Consider the following 15,882-nt stretch of genomic DNA (forward strand, 5'->3'; position numbering starts at 1 on the left):
GTCGGTTTACATAATAAACCTAAAAAGACCTTGCGCTTAACATTTATTCTGGTCAGGATGACTGGGTAGCAGGAGTGTATTTCAGCAAAAAAACTAGGATAAGAAGTGGGATACATCCTGGACTGATCACTTGTTAATCTCAAGGCTGACACATAGAAGCTACCATTCGCAATCTTCAGTGAACCTATAATGCATAGTTTTGGACTGTGCGAAAAATTTGAAACAGCAGTTATTAAAGTATACTGTATACATGTTTTCTGAGGCATTTTATATACAAGAAATAATCAACCTCTATGAAAGTGGGTCACATCTTTGCAAGAATCAAAAAATGTGGGTTGAGAACTGTTTCACTTAAAATTGTCCAAATGCAATGCAGAGTGATTACCTTTGTTTTTAATCAAAATAATACGTGCTTCCTTGGCCTTGAGTTTGAAATGTGCTCTTAGGCCTACTAAAATCTAATGAACACAAAAACTGCATTGTGGTGCATGCAGATGGACCAAATATTGTAGTGCTATCAGAAGCTTTAGATAGGATGAAGCAAGCTGAGCAAAAAAGAAAAAAACATCCTGAAGGAATGTTTTTCTTGGACATCATTGTAACTGTGATAAAGTACCACACAGATGATGAATCCACAAAAAAAGTGTTTGTGATGAGAACCATTAAACATATCTTCATCTCTCCACATAAACACACACAGGAAACAGTTTGAGCTGAGCTGTGTGTGAACTTACAAAGATAGACAAGTTAGTGGAGGGGTTTTTGGTTTGCCAGAAAACAGCGGTACCGTTCTGACTTTGGGAATCGTGCCCGCTCACTTCCTGCACCATGTGATTGATGCAGGTCAAACTTGGTATTTAATGTTGTGACCAACCGATGTGATGACGCTTCCGAGGCCCCATAAGAGGGGTCCCTATAAAAGAGTGTTTTGAATTTGCAGTTCTGAAGTGGTGAGCCCCAGAGTGCTAAACCTTTCTCGGTTTTTGTCCATTGTTCCTCATCCAGGAGCCGTCTGGCCTCTCCCCAGCTACTGTCTACTCACCAAGACGTGACATCATTCCTTCATGGGGGCCCTCATCCTGAGCTAGCAGGCTACCACCCTGATAGAGTAGTCGGACTGTTTAGGAGGCTCACACATTCAGGTAATAAAGTCATTGTCCGTATCGCCCGTATAGATGACCATGAACTCAATGCAAATAAAATGATCCATTCAAAAAAGAAAACAAAAGTTTAAACCATGTCATGATTTATAACTGTAATGATAACAAAAGATGGATCATGAGAAGTGTGATGCAATGGCCTTGTGTCTGGTTGTGTTGGCAGGCGTGCCAGTATTTAATGAAGTAGCAAAGTCATTGCGAGGGACGGTGCTGAGCGCCATGCTGACAGATGTGTTGGCAGAGGAATGGTACGTGCTATGAATTGTTCCTCCTGTTCAAGGTTATACCAGTTCTTCTTTTTCACTGTAAAATAAATACAGTATCTTGAAGAAAATCTCATTTTTTATACAAAATCATTACTGTTCATTCTTGATAAGAACTATTGATGCTTGCATTTTATGGACTCGGTCACTGCTGTTATCCAAAGGTATCTAAAGTGAGTATACACATTGAAGAAAGAGTACTTTGTTGCAATATACAGTAGTTGGTGTACAGCTTGTCAAACATTGTAATTTTACTGTCCCTTCAAATTAACCTGGAACAAAAGTGAGGGGACCCCTAAGTGAAAATATCCTAATAGACATACTTGGTCAGTCTCGTGCCTTTAAGCTCAGCATCTTTAGCAAAGCAGTGGTCATTGTAGAAATGTGTTCTGGGTTTTTATCATGTTGGAGTACGTATTGTGGTCGACCATAGCGAGCACTTTTTCGAGTGGAATCTGTGCTTTTAATCTCTGCTGCATGGCCTTGGCCACCATTCTGCAGCTTCATTTTAGGGTTTTGGCAGTCATTTTGCAGTTTAGACGAGGGGTGTCAAACTCTTTCCAGCTCAGGGGCCAGATGGAGGAAAATCTATTACCAAGTTTGCTGGACCAATAAAATTATGGTCTATATGGACACCAAGTTATATATTTTATGACTTAAAAACAACTTGATGATTATCTTTGTTTTAATAGAGTCCAAAATAGTACAAGCCCATGATCACTATGAATCATAAAACATTTGAACTATTTTTTTAAATTCTGAGGAAAAAGAACACACAAACACACGTGATCTGTGATCTTCACAGAAGTATAACAGAACACACAACTATATCAGGGTGTCATTTCTCGAGCAAAAATATAGATTAAAAATAACAATCTTCTTCCCTAAACAAATGCAAGAAGAGCGTATACTGTCATAATCCAGTACTGCATAACAACTTTGTTACTGAGGCTTCCGTATCGGATGAAATTATCACGTTTTTTTTTTTTTCACTATTCTCCTTGATCTAACAGCCAAACAGGGGACACACACACACACACACACACACACACACACACAAAAAGGATGAGATTAACATCTTTGATGACCACCTTCATATCCATCTTTAATTAGTTGCAACACAAAGCCTCCTGGTTCAAAATGCTGTGAAATATCCAAAAATCACATCCTCCATTTTCAGATTGCACTTTCTCCCTAAACTTTGGTCACAACAGCTGCTTTTTTTCCCTGTCATTGAGGGCGCACCATCTGTAGCCTGGCTGAAAGCGCAGGACCCAGTCCACTCTGACCCTGTCCAGCACTACGACAAGTGCGCTGAAAATATCAGTTGGTGTCATTGTAGCTTTTATTGGCACCATCTCCACGGACTCTTCAGTGACGGTCAATGGTCAACTCTGTGGATGAAAATGCCAGTATTGCAACGTCTGCAATGGCTGTGCTTTCATGGCAATGAGGTAGCTAGCCTTCACAGTAGCATCACTGATGTCGCTGCTGTGAGTAAACACAGACAATAGTTCATTCACCTTCTCTCTTCTCCACTGTCCTTGAAAGTTGTCATATTTGTCGGATTGAAGGCTCAAATAGTGGTGACAAAGGTTATATTCTTTCAGCACTGCAACATGGTGTGAAAACACCAAACATACAGCTTTCTCGTTCACTACCATGAATAGATGAGGATAATTTTTCTTGGAAAACTCTGCACTCTGTGTCCACCTTTTTCTTTCTTTTTTTTTTTTTTTACAGAGACATATTGGGGCAATGAGGATGCCAAAGCACACATTAAAAGTAAAAGTAAATAGCATGGACAGAACACAAAGCATCTCATCCGGATGGCACGCTTGAGCTACTTGCTCTGCCCCGGTATAAATTGTTTGCTTGCATAACACAATTGTTATTGCGCCATTTGGTGGATGCAATCAGAACAGAATTTTTTCAAGTGAAAAATTGCAGCTCATTTTTACGTCTATGTCTATGCCATCATTTTATACTTTACAAAATCATCTCAGGGCCAGATAAAACCGGTTTGCTGGCCGAATCTGGCCCCCGGACCTTGACTTTGACACCTGTGATGTAATGTAACAATTCTTTATTTCAGATCCTCAAAGAGGTCTTTGCCATGAAGTGCCCTACTGAAATGACAGTGACCAAAATGAGAGACCAATCACAGAATTGAACAAATTTGCTGCAATTCACACCGAAGATCTTGTAACACTACCCAGTCACAATGGCTCATTGGCCCAATTTGCACAGTTTCACATGGGGGTGTATTCACTTTTGAAGCAAATGGTTTAGACATGAGTAGGGTCTGTTAATTTGAATACATTGTAGAGCCAGTATCTCACAAAAGGTGTGGCCACTTGACATATTGTATATGTTTTTGTTTGTGTGTATGTGATCCGTATGTCCTTGACAGGGCTGCTGATCTCTCTGTCAACCTTCCTGCAGTATTAGTGTTTCCGTCTTGGAGGGGAGACTCCCGGCCCTCTGTGTTGACCATGTTTTCCTCCGTGGATGAATTGGTCTCCCATATTGACGTGGCACTGTTGGATCCTTTGGTAATTTATTTTAAACTTTGTGAAGCTAGGTCGAATCAAAATTGAAGCTCTATGGGAAATTCAACGACACCACAACCATATCCCCATCTCTGCTGTGGGAAACCGGCAAACCTGTATTGAGAGATTGAATCATGTCGCAACAAGAAAATTATAAAGAGGTAATGAGGAAAGAAATGGGAGGGGTTGGGGGCACTGATACGTGGGGTAGGACCAATGACTGCCAGTCGTGGATTGCTCTCCACTGTCTGTTCTAATGAGGTTGACTTGGCAATTTTCTGCTTTCAGAAGTAGCATCACATCTGTAAAAAAATGCACTAACTATTTGAAAGGGTCTTCTTCAACACCGGGCTTATTGTGTCGTATGTGTGAACTTATAGCCACCACAGTTCATACACACCAGCAATGAAGAAAAGAAGGCAGAAAAATCACAGCTTTAACAGGCTGTGTAAAAGGACTGATAAATGATAACCCTGAAAACATGATAAATACATTTTTGAAGGTACACATACCAACATGATATGTGGATACAAGGTCAGGATAAAATGAATAATTTCATTGATGCTTCTCCCACAGTGATGTGACTGTTTTTTCTTTACCCTCTGTTGTATGTCAGCCTGAGTTGACAGTGGAAAACCTGCCGTCTTTCCTTAGCCGAGGAAAAGCCCTTCTCCTGCTGTTTGTTGGAGAAGAGGAGGATGAGAGTGGGCTGAGGCAGAACAAGGTGCTGCTGGAGGAAATGAGAGAAGTGTTGGAATTGGGAGGCGAGAGAATGAAGCAATACTTGACCTGCTGGATCCACCTGTATGTTGCATTTATTTTTGATATATTACATTACTGTATAGGTACATACACTTTGTTAACTGTGTTTGTAGTTTGTGTGTGTAACAGACCTTAAAGGAATACTCCGGTGAACAATGAAGAGCCTTAAACTAATAGGTCATGTCACATGTACAGTACCTTGAAAATCTGAGGTTAGTACGATATCATTTAATGTTCTTTTAATTGGCAACTACGAATTTTCATGGGTGCCGCCATTTTGGCGGGTCACATGACTGAAAAAACAGTAAGTGACGTCTCCTGTGCGCCTCCTTTGCGCAAACACAATAACGGACTGTGCTGATTTCTCGGATTTATCCTCATCTGCTGAAGAAATAGCATCGGTTGATCGGGAAGACGGAGGAATACGTCCATACAGAATTGAACCTGTGGCTGTAAATGCTGGTGAATATTTGGATGGATTTTCGGACAGGAATGACGCGGAGTCTGACTCGCTTACTAACCACAGGCGCAGAACTGTCGAACGCTGATTGTGTGGAACAATAATTATGGAAACTTTTGACATAAGTCACTCAAAGAAAATAATATGAGGAGTACCGAAGTTTTCAACAAGAATGAGCAGCCTTTGTGGAGAGAGAGGGTTCTGCTGTGTGTTTAAATTCACAGATGGGGAGTATGCAAAAGCATTCGTACTTGATCTTGCCAATGAACATTTTGCCAACTTTGTATAAAGACAAGATAAACGAATAAAAGACATGCCTTTGTCGGCAAGAACTGTTCACCATCGTACCGTCGTGATGGCAAATCAAATTGAATTACGGTCACGATGAACGGATGGAAGTCTCAACGCCTGCATGACTTGTAAAAGCACAAGAAGTCGCATTAATGGTAAGATGTACTTTTGTCATCATTGGTTAGCAACATCATAACAATGTTATTTAAAAGAATTCAGAGACTTATTGTACTCTAAAAGTTTTGGTCTTAAATAATGCACAAATACATCTGCACTTATGTCGTATGGCTCAGGGCAACTGGGTCCTTAAATGTTTATTTTTCTTACTGGGCAGAATATGCCACCGAGCCTTCCTCAGATTATCCAATTATGTCCAAATTTCCGATACAGTCGGGCATTTTCACGTGGCCAATGGTGGTGGTACTGCATGTGTTTACACTACAAATCGGCCATTATTTCTTTGTTTATGCACAGAATACGTCACATCCGCGCAAGTAGGTCACGTGGCTGGCCAAAATGGTGGCACCCATGAAAATACGTAATTGCCGATAAAAACACCATTAAATGATATCGGATTAACCTCAAATTTTCAAGGTACAGTAAATATGACATGACCTATTGGATTAAGGTTTTTCATTATTTAGCGGACTATTCCCTTAAATATGCAACTTTGAAATCTGTGACGACACAATGCCTTATAAAATTATAATAATACAAAACACTGGCTTGAATATTGTACATGAAGATTAGATGAGAATTAAGTCAACTCAAAGTTAAAATACAAGAGCTCTCTCGCCACCTCTCACTCTCCAGCCCGTAATATCAAAATCTGCCTGTGTGTTGATGTTCATTTACCGCTTAAAATCATTGAAACTGACTTGACAGTGTGAGAACAATGTGCAAATGTAATATAGTATTGTCTTACTCAAAATCCACAGTTCATTGCTCTTTCAACGTAACCAGGTAAAATAATGAAATAACTTTGAAAGATTATCAAAGCCTTAAATTTAGATTTTAACATAATAAAGCATGCGCCAGTCAGACTTGGTTCACAGGAGTCGCCTGCTTAAAACAAAACATTCATTGTCCAAGGTTGCTGTGTTTGAAGGACAGTTGATGGCGAATGGAGATACTCACTAAATACGCAGTAAGCTTGTATTTGTAAGTTGTTTACCTGTAACATTTTTAACAGTAGATAGAGGAAGCTGATAGTGTCAAGATGTCAAAATGGTGTGGCTGCACAGTTCTGTGAAAAAGCTCTGTGTGACAAAGTACCGGTAATCGGGATCAAGAATTTGTGATACGAGTGCTGTATGGTGGCAGCAAACTCAGCACACCTCACGACAAGCAGTGAACATTATATCAAACAAGAGACTTCAAGATGTTTAATGCCACTCCCATTTGAAGTTTACTGTGAAACTAAACATTAAACAAAGAGAATTACTCTAGTTTGTCATCTATAATACATGCATCCCTAAAGGTGATCCCAAAAATCAAGAAAAGCCTTCCACCCAGATACAACGTCCACTCGTGATTTAATCCGTTCAAATAAATGCCACCTCTACTTATGAAATTAATTCCTTCTGGAAGTCGTTTCGTTACATGAATTTCTCGTAAGTAGAAGCGCATTTGACATGTAAATAGCCTAATCCATTCCAAGCCCCTCACCCCCTGCCAAAAATAACCATTCAAAATACATAATGGATCTTAAAAAATAATTTCATTTACCTTTGGGAGGGTGAGTGACAAGCAAAATGCATTGTGGGGGACGGAGGAGGAGGCAAACGTTTGACAGCTGAGAGAAAACATGCGTACAAATGGACGCTCACACACAACTTAATTCCACGAAAGTGTCTTGTAGCCCTTGGTGAATGAAGATGAATGAATGAATGAATAATTTGTTCAACATCCATTCGATTGTCAAAACTGAGATCTTCTGGCTAGTTTATGTTTAATAGGTATTATGGTGCACTTCAATCTATAATATTGACATTCCAGGTTTAAGGAGGTAGTTTCACCCACCATGTGCAAATTGGCATGAGCTGACTAATATAAAGTAGTGATAACTACACAGGTCATGCATCTGAATGGCATTTATACTTCTGGTGGAACATCAGAAAAAATATTTAAGACACAACAACAAGATGCAGATGGTGGATAAACACAAGGTCTTTTAACATTCACATTATTTCAACTATTTAGTTGATTAGGTAATGCAAACCAATAGCGCTTGGCACCCTGGGACATCCTCTGATAGCAAACTGCCATGTTTTCACGAGGATCTCGGCATGCTTAGTGCATACATGCAAATCAGTTGCCTTTCAGCGAAATTCACAGTTTTGGAATTCTGTACTGTTATTATTATTATTCTGGTGAGGGTCACAGGGTGCTGGGGCCTTTCCCAGCTAATTCTGGGCGAAAGGCAGTCTACAACCTGAACTAGTCACAGGTCAGTGGCAGGACACATATAGGCAAGGACAACCATTTGCACTCACATTCACACCGTCACTGAGTAGGAACTGAACTCATACTGCCTGCACCAAAGTCAGGCGAGTGTACCACTACACTGTCAGTGTCTAACTGTAACTGTACTGCACTATTGACTATTGAGGATTTTCATTGTCAATATTTCCTATAACACACAAGACATTATGGTACCCCTTGTGTATATACGGTAATACCACCACACGGTTTTGCTTTAGAGACAGTACATCCATTTAGGGCAGCACGATGGGAGGACTGGTTAGCACATCTGCAACCTACATGCATGGTAGGTTGATTGAAGACTAAATTTCTGTTGGTGTGAATGTGACTGCCACTAGTTGGTCACTTATATATGCCCTGCGATTGGTAGGTGATCATTTCAGGGTGTACCCCTCTTCCCCCCTCAGAGTCATCTGGGATAAGCGCCAGCATTCCTGTGATCCGTGTGAGGAGAAGCGGTTCGGAAAATGAATGAATGAAGGAAGTCAGTTGAGCTTAATGCTAACATACAATGCAAATTGCTGTAGACAGGCTAACAAATAGCATCTGTGTTGGACTATTATAACATTTAAGATAAAAATGCTCCCTCTTTTTTTTTTTTTTTTTTTGCTTTAAATTTGAAACATTTTGTTGGTATTCTATTGCAGTGGCCGTACTCCAGCTGGGATGTCAGTACTGGGCTCTTATCTGGGTTCTATGCCTCCCCTTCCTGCGCTAGTTCTCACTCATCTGCCCTCTGGACATGAAGTTTATGAGTACCCACCCAACACACCCATTGTGGCCCGGTCTGTCTTGCAGTGGCTGCAGAGCGTGGAGGAAGCCAGAGAGTCTCCAGCAGGTAAGGTTCCCAAAGTCTCTAACACCAGAAGAGAAAACATTTCAGACGTTGGTCTCATAGCAGATATGCATTTTAAAAGATTAATTGAATGGGTCTGAAAAACTTGAAAGAAAATATGTCACACTGAGTTTCCAGTTTAAACACGTATGTTACAATTCACACTCATGGTTGCGCACCTTCAGGTACAGTTGTCAGTCAACATCCAATACCTGACTCCACACTGTATTTGCTACATGACATTGTTTGGGGGGACACCACGATCTCTTTCAAAACAGTTTTTTTTTTTTTTAACAGAGAAAGAAAATGGAAAGCCTCGTAAATATAGTAAAGATAAATACACAGCAGATAACATTTGGGAAAATTGATGACATATGAGTTATTAGATAAGCATTCTTCATGGGTGATTTAAAGGTGAAGATATGATCCAATACTAAATTTGTCCTTTATTTACATCTGTATTTCAACATGTGTGTGTTTTGGATATTATTATTTTTTGTTTAAGTTACATTTCATACAGTATCCATGCTGTCTGAAAAACCCAAGGAATGGTATGAATGTGTTATTCATATATTTTGTTAAATTACTGTAGTTGCTATTATTACCTAGATAAATATTTGACATACTTTTAACTCCAAATACTTGAAGAAATACAATTCTAATTTAATTTGTAATCAAACCTTGCGTTACATTGATGGGTATTTACACATTTTTTTAAAAGTTCTTTTCATTGACATAGCTTTACAGGACAAATTTACAACCTATTCCCATTTTCTCTCAATACAGTAATACATATTAGTTATACAGTAGTCATGTTTAAATTATAATTACCTAAGTAATAAAGCAACACAAATCTTTGAAGTTATTTGGCATTATGACGTGTTTTCTGCCTTGTTTGAATAGAAAACATAGCATCAGATACTGTACATACTCCAAAGCATTATCCAAATAGCATCTTACTTCTAATGTGTACTGTCCCAGAAGAGCGCCATCGTCATACTCATCATAATAATAATAGATGGTATTTTGCAATGAGGTAGCATCTGTTATTCTGGTTTGAAGCAGTAAATATTTCAGAAAAGCTGACCTCATTTACCTTCTCTGTCTGTTGTAATGACTCTGAAATGTTTTTCAGAGCCATTAACGTGAAACTTTATTTGGGCCTGCGGTGCTGTGGTCTTGCCGCCTTAGTGCATTGTGAGATAATCTGTTGTTGTTTATACTGTAATTAACGTGGGAGCACGTTTCTTGCCTCGCGTTCCCCGCTGTATTATCCGACTTCATACAGTGAAGAAAATAAGTATTTGAACACCCTGCTATATTGCAAGTTCTCACACTTAGAATTCATGGAGGGGTCTGACGTTTTCTTCGTAGGTGCATGTCCACTGTGAGAGAGATCATCTAAAAAGAAAAATGCAGAAATCACAATGTATGATTTTTTTTTTTTTAGGATTTATTTGTGTGATACAGCTGCAAATAAGTATTTGAACACCTGTCTATTCAGCTAGAATTCTGGCTCTCAAAAGACCTGTTAGTCCGCCTTTAAAAGTCCACCTCCACTCCATGTATTATCCTGAATCAGATGCAACTGTGTGAGGTCGTTAGCTGCATAAAGACACTCGTCAGCCCCATACAATCAGTAAGACTCAAACTTATAACATGGCCAAGACCAAAAAGCTGTCCAAAGACACCAGAGACAAAATTCCACACGACCGGAAAGGGCTACGGAGAAATTGCCAAGCAGGTTGGTGAAAAAAGGTCCACTGTTGGAGCAATCATTAAAAAATGGAAGAAGCGATACATGACTGTCAATCTCAATCAGAGTGGAGCCCCATACAAGATTTCACCTCGTGGGGTTTCAATGATCCTTAGAAAGGTAAGGAATCAGCCTAGGACTATACGACAGGACTTGGTCAATGACCTGAAAAGATCTGGGACCACCGTTTCCAAGGTAGCTCTTGGTAATACACTAAGATGTCATGGTTTGAAATCATGCATGGGACGGAAGGTTCCCCTGCTTGAACCAGCACATGTCAAGGCCAGTCTTAAATTTGCCAATGACCATTTGGATGATACAGAGGATTCATGGGAGAAAGTTTAGTTGCATGGGGGTGGTAGCATCATGGTTTGGGGGTATTTTTCTGCACATGGGACAGGACGACTGCACTGTATTAAGGAGAGGATGACCGCTGTCATGTTTTGTGAGATTTTGGGGAACAACCTCTTTCCCTCAGTCAGAGCATTGAAGATGGGTCATGGCTGGGTCTTTCAACGTGACAATGACCCAAAGCACACAGCCAGAAAAACCAAGGAGTGTCTCCGTAAGAAGCATATCAAGGTTCTGGCATGGCCTAGCCAGGCTCCAGACCTAAACCCAATAGAAAATCTTTGGAAGGAGCTGAAACTGTGTTTCTCAGCGACAGCCCAGAAAGCTGTCTGATCTAGAGAAGATCTGTGTGGAGGAGTGGGCCAAAATCCCTCCTGCAGTGCGTGCAAACCTGGTGAATAACTACAGGAAACGTTTGTCCTCTGTAATTGCAAACAAAGGCTACTCTACCAGATATTAACATTGGTTTTCTCAGGCATTCAAATACTTATTTGGAGCTGTATCACACAAATAAATCGTTAAAAAAATCATTGTGATTTCTGGATTTTTCTTCTTAGATTATTTCTCTCACAGTGGACATGCTCCTATGATGAAAATTTCAGACCCCTCCATGATTTCTAAGTGGGAGAACTTGCAATATAGAAGGGTGCTCAAATACTTATTCTCTTCAGTGTATTAGTCATGCGGATTTTGTTCTATTTTAATTAACATTACATTACATTACAAAGGCTATACAATCGTAGTCATTGGAATTCAGCTTCACTGTTTTGTATATCATCACTTTTTTGTGTATAGACTCAATATTTGAATGATATATACAGTACTGTACTTTAGATTGAATTGTTTCATTGGTGTCTCTGTGTAGGCATGTTAAGAAAAGGTGACTGGCCTCCCTCCGTGGAGTTCTATGACTTTCTGAAAATCATGGACGAGGAGGAGCCGGGCTTTGCGAAGCAACGCGTTTCCAAAGAAAGGAACGAAGAAGAGGAGGAGGGTGAAACACAGTTGAACGTGGAGGAAACGGCAACAGATTCCTCCTACCACACGCCTCATCGCTCAGAGTTATGAAAAATTATTTTGACAAAGGTAACAAGGGTCCTTGGTAGTGTAGTGGTTCACGTAGTTGCCACACAGTTACAATGCTTTACATCCAGTAATTGACTGATTATCAGTCCAGGGTGTGCTCGGTCTGTCACCCTGATAAATCGACTGTAATGGACTCGAAATTCTTTGAATGGGATAAGACGGCGGTTTGCAGACTTTTTAGATTAAAATGCCGGTTCAAAAAATACTTAGCTCTCAGAGTACCAGCAATAGGACTGACTTTAAAGGTCAATTGTCGTCAAACGGATGATTTTTGGTATATTATTAATGAAAAAGCCACAGCCAATATGGTCCCATGTGTTTTTTTCACCACAAAACATGATTTTGACGTATACAGCTTTTTGTAACTCCCTCCATGAAAATCCTCTCAGGGTTTTGTTTTCGAGAAGAAGCAGGAAGTGGCGTGAAGGACAGCGGCGCCCCATTGTGGACTCGTTTGTTTCCATGATTTTTACCTCCGGGAAGGTAGCTCGTTGTTCCTTCGTGTTAGCCAAAATGCCGGACATTGCTTGAACACTCGGGAGAATGGAATTACCCTTCATAAGTTTGAAAGAGACCCTGTTCGTTGTGAAAAATGGATTGCATGGGTGCAGAAGACGAGAGCTTCGAGGGTTCCAAATAACAGGTAGGTGTGTATAAAGCTCCAAAAAAAAAAAAAAAAATTGTTTGGGGCGGACCACGTAATCGGTCTCTCTCATAACGTAACAAAAGATCCGGGTATGAAATATGTCGATGTGCGCGTCGCCCAGCCAACAATGTCCCACTCAGCCTCGTCTCGATAGTGTTCATCGCGTACTGCGGCGACTTTGAACATAACCCTAAAAGCAGCATAGCTCGGCTCCACCTCCTCCTTATATGCCACCACGTGCACCGAAACTCAACCACAGCGGCTGAGGCGCCACGTTCGGCGGTTACAGCTTCTGCGAAGGCTGCGCGTCGGGCTTTGGGACGGGGGCGGGTCTGAAGAACCCAGCCGAGAATGCGTAACTCAGTCGTGTGCACGCATAAAGGGCCCCGGCTCGACTGTGACCAAAGCAGCACCGCTCGGCTCTGTCATAAGCCACACAGGCCGGCTGCGATGAGCCGCGATGGCTCATCTCCGCCGCGAAAGTGGATCGGACGAGATGTGGTTTGGCCGTGATCGGTTATTATCTGAATATGGCTCGAAACAATAGTGTAATATTGCCCCGAGGGCTCGAAACAATAGTGTAATATTGCCCCGGTAACTTCACTCGGTTGTGTGAAAATCCGAATATCTTTGTTGTTCGGCTTCCTTATTAGCAGGCACTGCACGTTTTCAACGGCGGAAGTGACGATGATGTCAAGGACAGAGGACGTGACTAATATGGCGACCCCTTGGATGTCGAGGGACACTCAATTGGGCAACTTTGTGCATGAATGACGCGCTCTCCACTCACTTTTTTTTCTTCGTATAGACATTAAAGTGAATACTGTTATATGTATTTTTCATTACAATATCTATTTTAGAATGTTTATAGGGATGACAGTCCCACTTTAAGATACAGTAGCAGAATAGGCTCAAGTGCTCATCAAAAACAAGGCAGAGGTTTTAGTCCTAAAATGTAGATTTGATATTGTAAGTCACTGTACTATTATATACAGTCGGAATATTAACACTTTGCCTAAATAAAGAAAAATCAACTACTATTTCAGTAAAGGTTCAATTTAAATGTGTTGCGCATACTTTGTTATATAAAAATTGTACTTAAATAAATGTTGAAAAGTAAACCATAATGAAACTTTAAATGTGAAACACAGACAATACTCAAAGATTAAATGTAAATGCATCATGCTTAAAGGGTAAATATGACAACCGAATATGTTTTGTACTTGAGTGGGAAAAAAAAGCCATTATCACAAATTGAAGATATTTCATTAGGTGATACTTATTGTACCACAAGATGGAGCCTGTGCACCACATTTGGACAATCAGTACGATGAGCAGTAAAGAGCGAGAATGAATGCATTTTAGTCACCCTTAATGATTATGAAAGAATTTCATATTTTCATGTTGCTGTAAAAAAAAGAAAAAAATGATGTCATGCATGGTTGAGTCGTTACCACGTGTTCTGTTACTAAAGCACCCAAATTCCAGTGTCCTTATATTAAGGGTATCTTCGCTTTGTATTGGAAATTACTCTAACTATATTTCCGTCTGTTCTGTAATAGCAAGCTCATGGAATCCTTTCAAATAGTTACAAATAGCACAAGAAATAACAAATCAGCAATGCCGACCCGAATTCACACAAAAATAAAAATATATTTACATGTTTGTGTAAAGGTCACGTGTCATCCCTATAAACATTTGAAAATAGATATTGAAATGAAAAATACATACCACATTATTCACTTCAATGTCCATATGAAAAAATATGAGCGGAGAGCACGTCATCCATGCGCAAAGTTGCGGAAGTGTCATTCGACATCCAAGTGGTCGCCATATTGGCTGCATCGCCTGCCTGTGACATCACACTGGGAAATTCGCCATTGAAAACACGCCGTGGCCCTACTGTGGGAGACGAACTCGCCCCTTCAGACACGGAAGCTCTTTTCGAAGAAGAGAACATCTCACAATTGAGTGAAGTGACTGGGGCAATATTACCGTATCGTTTCGAGCCATATTTAGATAATATGCGTATCACTTCTAACTCACAACAGACTCCCCGACAGTATGACAGTATGTAGCGTCCTCAGCCGCGAGCGATGACAACGCTGCGGCCCGGGTGCTACGAGCCGATCCCGTCTTCGGCCGGGGTGTCCCCAAGGTGGCTCATCGTGGCGCCGAGCTGGGCCTCTTTACGGAGTTATCGTCTTTTGCAGCTGAGTGCGCTATTGTCAGCGGCATTGTTTATCGCCATCGCGGCGGCTATGAACGACACTGCCGGCAATGGCGCAATAAGCCAAGTGCGACAACAACGGCGTAAAGCGGCCTGGCTCGGCGCCGTGATAAGCCACCTTGGCGCCGAAAATGAGCCTCTCCGGCCGGAGCTGTGATTGGCGGACACAGCGCTGAACGGTTGACTAGTGGACGCAGCGGCGACAGACTCCCAGACAGTATGAATGAGCGAGCTCGTCCGTGAGGCACGACGCAGCAGCCTTCGCCGGCGAGCCCAATGCGGCAGCCGTCCGATGCGCACCTCGACACATTTAGCATCCCTGTCATATGTACGCGGATCTTTTGTTACATTATGAGAGACTGATTACGTGGTCCACCCCAAACTACTATTTTTTTTTTAGTAGCTGTATTCACACCTACCTGTCATTTGGAACCCACAAAGCTCTTGTCCTTTGCACCTGTGCAATCCATTTTTTACGACGAACCAGGTCTCTTGGAAAGCTATGAAGGGTAAAGCCATCCTCCCGAGTGTTCGAGCAAGATCCATCAATGCAACGAGCCGACATTTTGGCTAACATGAAGGAACAACGAGCTACCTTCCCGCAGGTAAAACTAATAGAAAGAAACGAGTCCGCTCACTTCCTGCTTCTCCTCGAAAACAAATCCCCCGAGAGGATTTTCATGGCGGTAGTTACAAAAAGCCACATATGTCAAAATCATGTTTTGTGGTGAAAAAACGCATGGGTCCATGTCGGCTGCCATGATCATCCATTTCATGACACTTAACCTTTAAATGTCACCAAAAAACAAACAAACAACCACATCAAACAGTATGGAACAGTATCCCATTATTTTCTTAATGTGGTCCCACTTTTTATACTGTTGCTTCGCATCACATCGTTTGTGATGTGTGCAAACAACAATCATTCATTTATGCTGCTTGTGTGTCCACACTTTCACCATTTTACAGGTTTATGTAAGTTATGCACAGTGCTGATTTCATTATT

The 15,882-nt window shown here is 41.0% G+C and overlaps 1 protein-coding gene across 5 annotated transcripts in view; it reads left to right on the forward strand.

Annotated features, from left to right (window-relative positions):
• Nucleotides 1–15,882, forward strand: part of txndc16 (thioredoxin domain containing 16) — a 35,719-nt gene that overhangs the window by 15,052 nt on the left and 4,785 nt on the right. For 3 of the 5 annotated variants that reach the window (XM_061837171.1, XM_061837149.1, XM_061837167.1), the window contains 6 exons: nucleotides 1,006–1,142; nucleotides 1,324–1,408; nucleotides 3,837–3,978; nucleotides 4,592–4,779; nucleotides 8,620–8,810; nucleotides 11,780–12,576. In XM_061837171.1, coding sequence (XP_061693155.1) covers nucleotides 1,006–1,142; nucleotides 1,324–1,408; nucleotides 3,837–3,978; nucleotides 4,592–4,779; nucleotides 8,620–8,810; nucleotides 11,780–11,982 — 946 coding nt within the window. In that variant the 3' untranslated portion in view covers nucleotides 11,983–12,576. Of the gene's footprint in view, nucleotides 1–1,005; nucleotides 1,143–1,323; nucleotides 1,409–3,836; nucleotides 3,979–4,591; nucleotides 4,780–4,850; nucleotides 4,950–8,619; nucleotides 8,811–11,779; nucleotides 12,577–15,882 lie in introns of those variants that run through there. The other 2 variants (XR_009797449.1, XM_061837158.1) reach the window with 2 other exon arrangements.

This window comes from Syngnathoides biaculeatus, chromosome 2 (genome assembly GCF_019802595.1).
Source record: "Syngnathoides biaculeatus isolate LvHL_M chromosome 2, ASM1980259v1, whole genome shotgun sequence".
In the NCBI taxonomy this organism is placed as follows: Eukaryota; Metazoa; Chordata; class Actinopteri; order Syngnathiformes; family Syngnathidae; genus Syngnathoides; species Syngnathoides biaculeatus.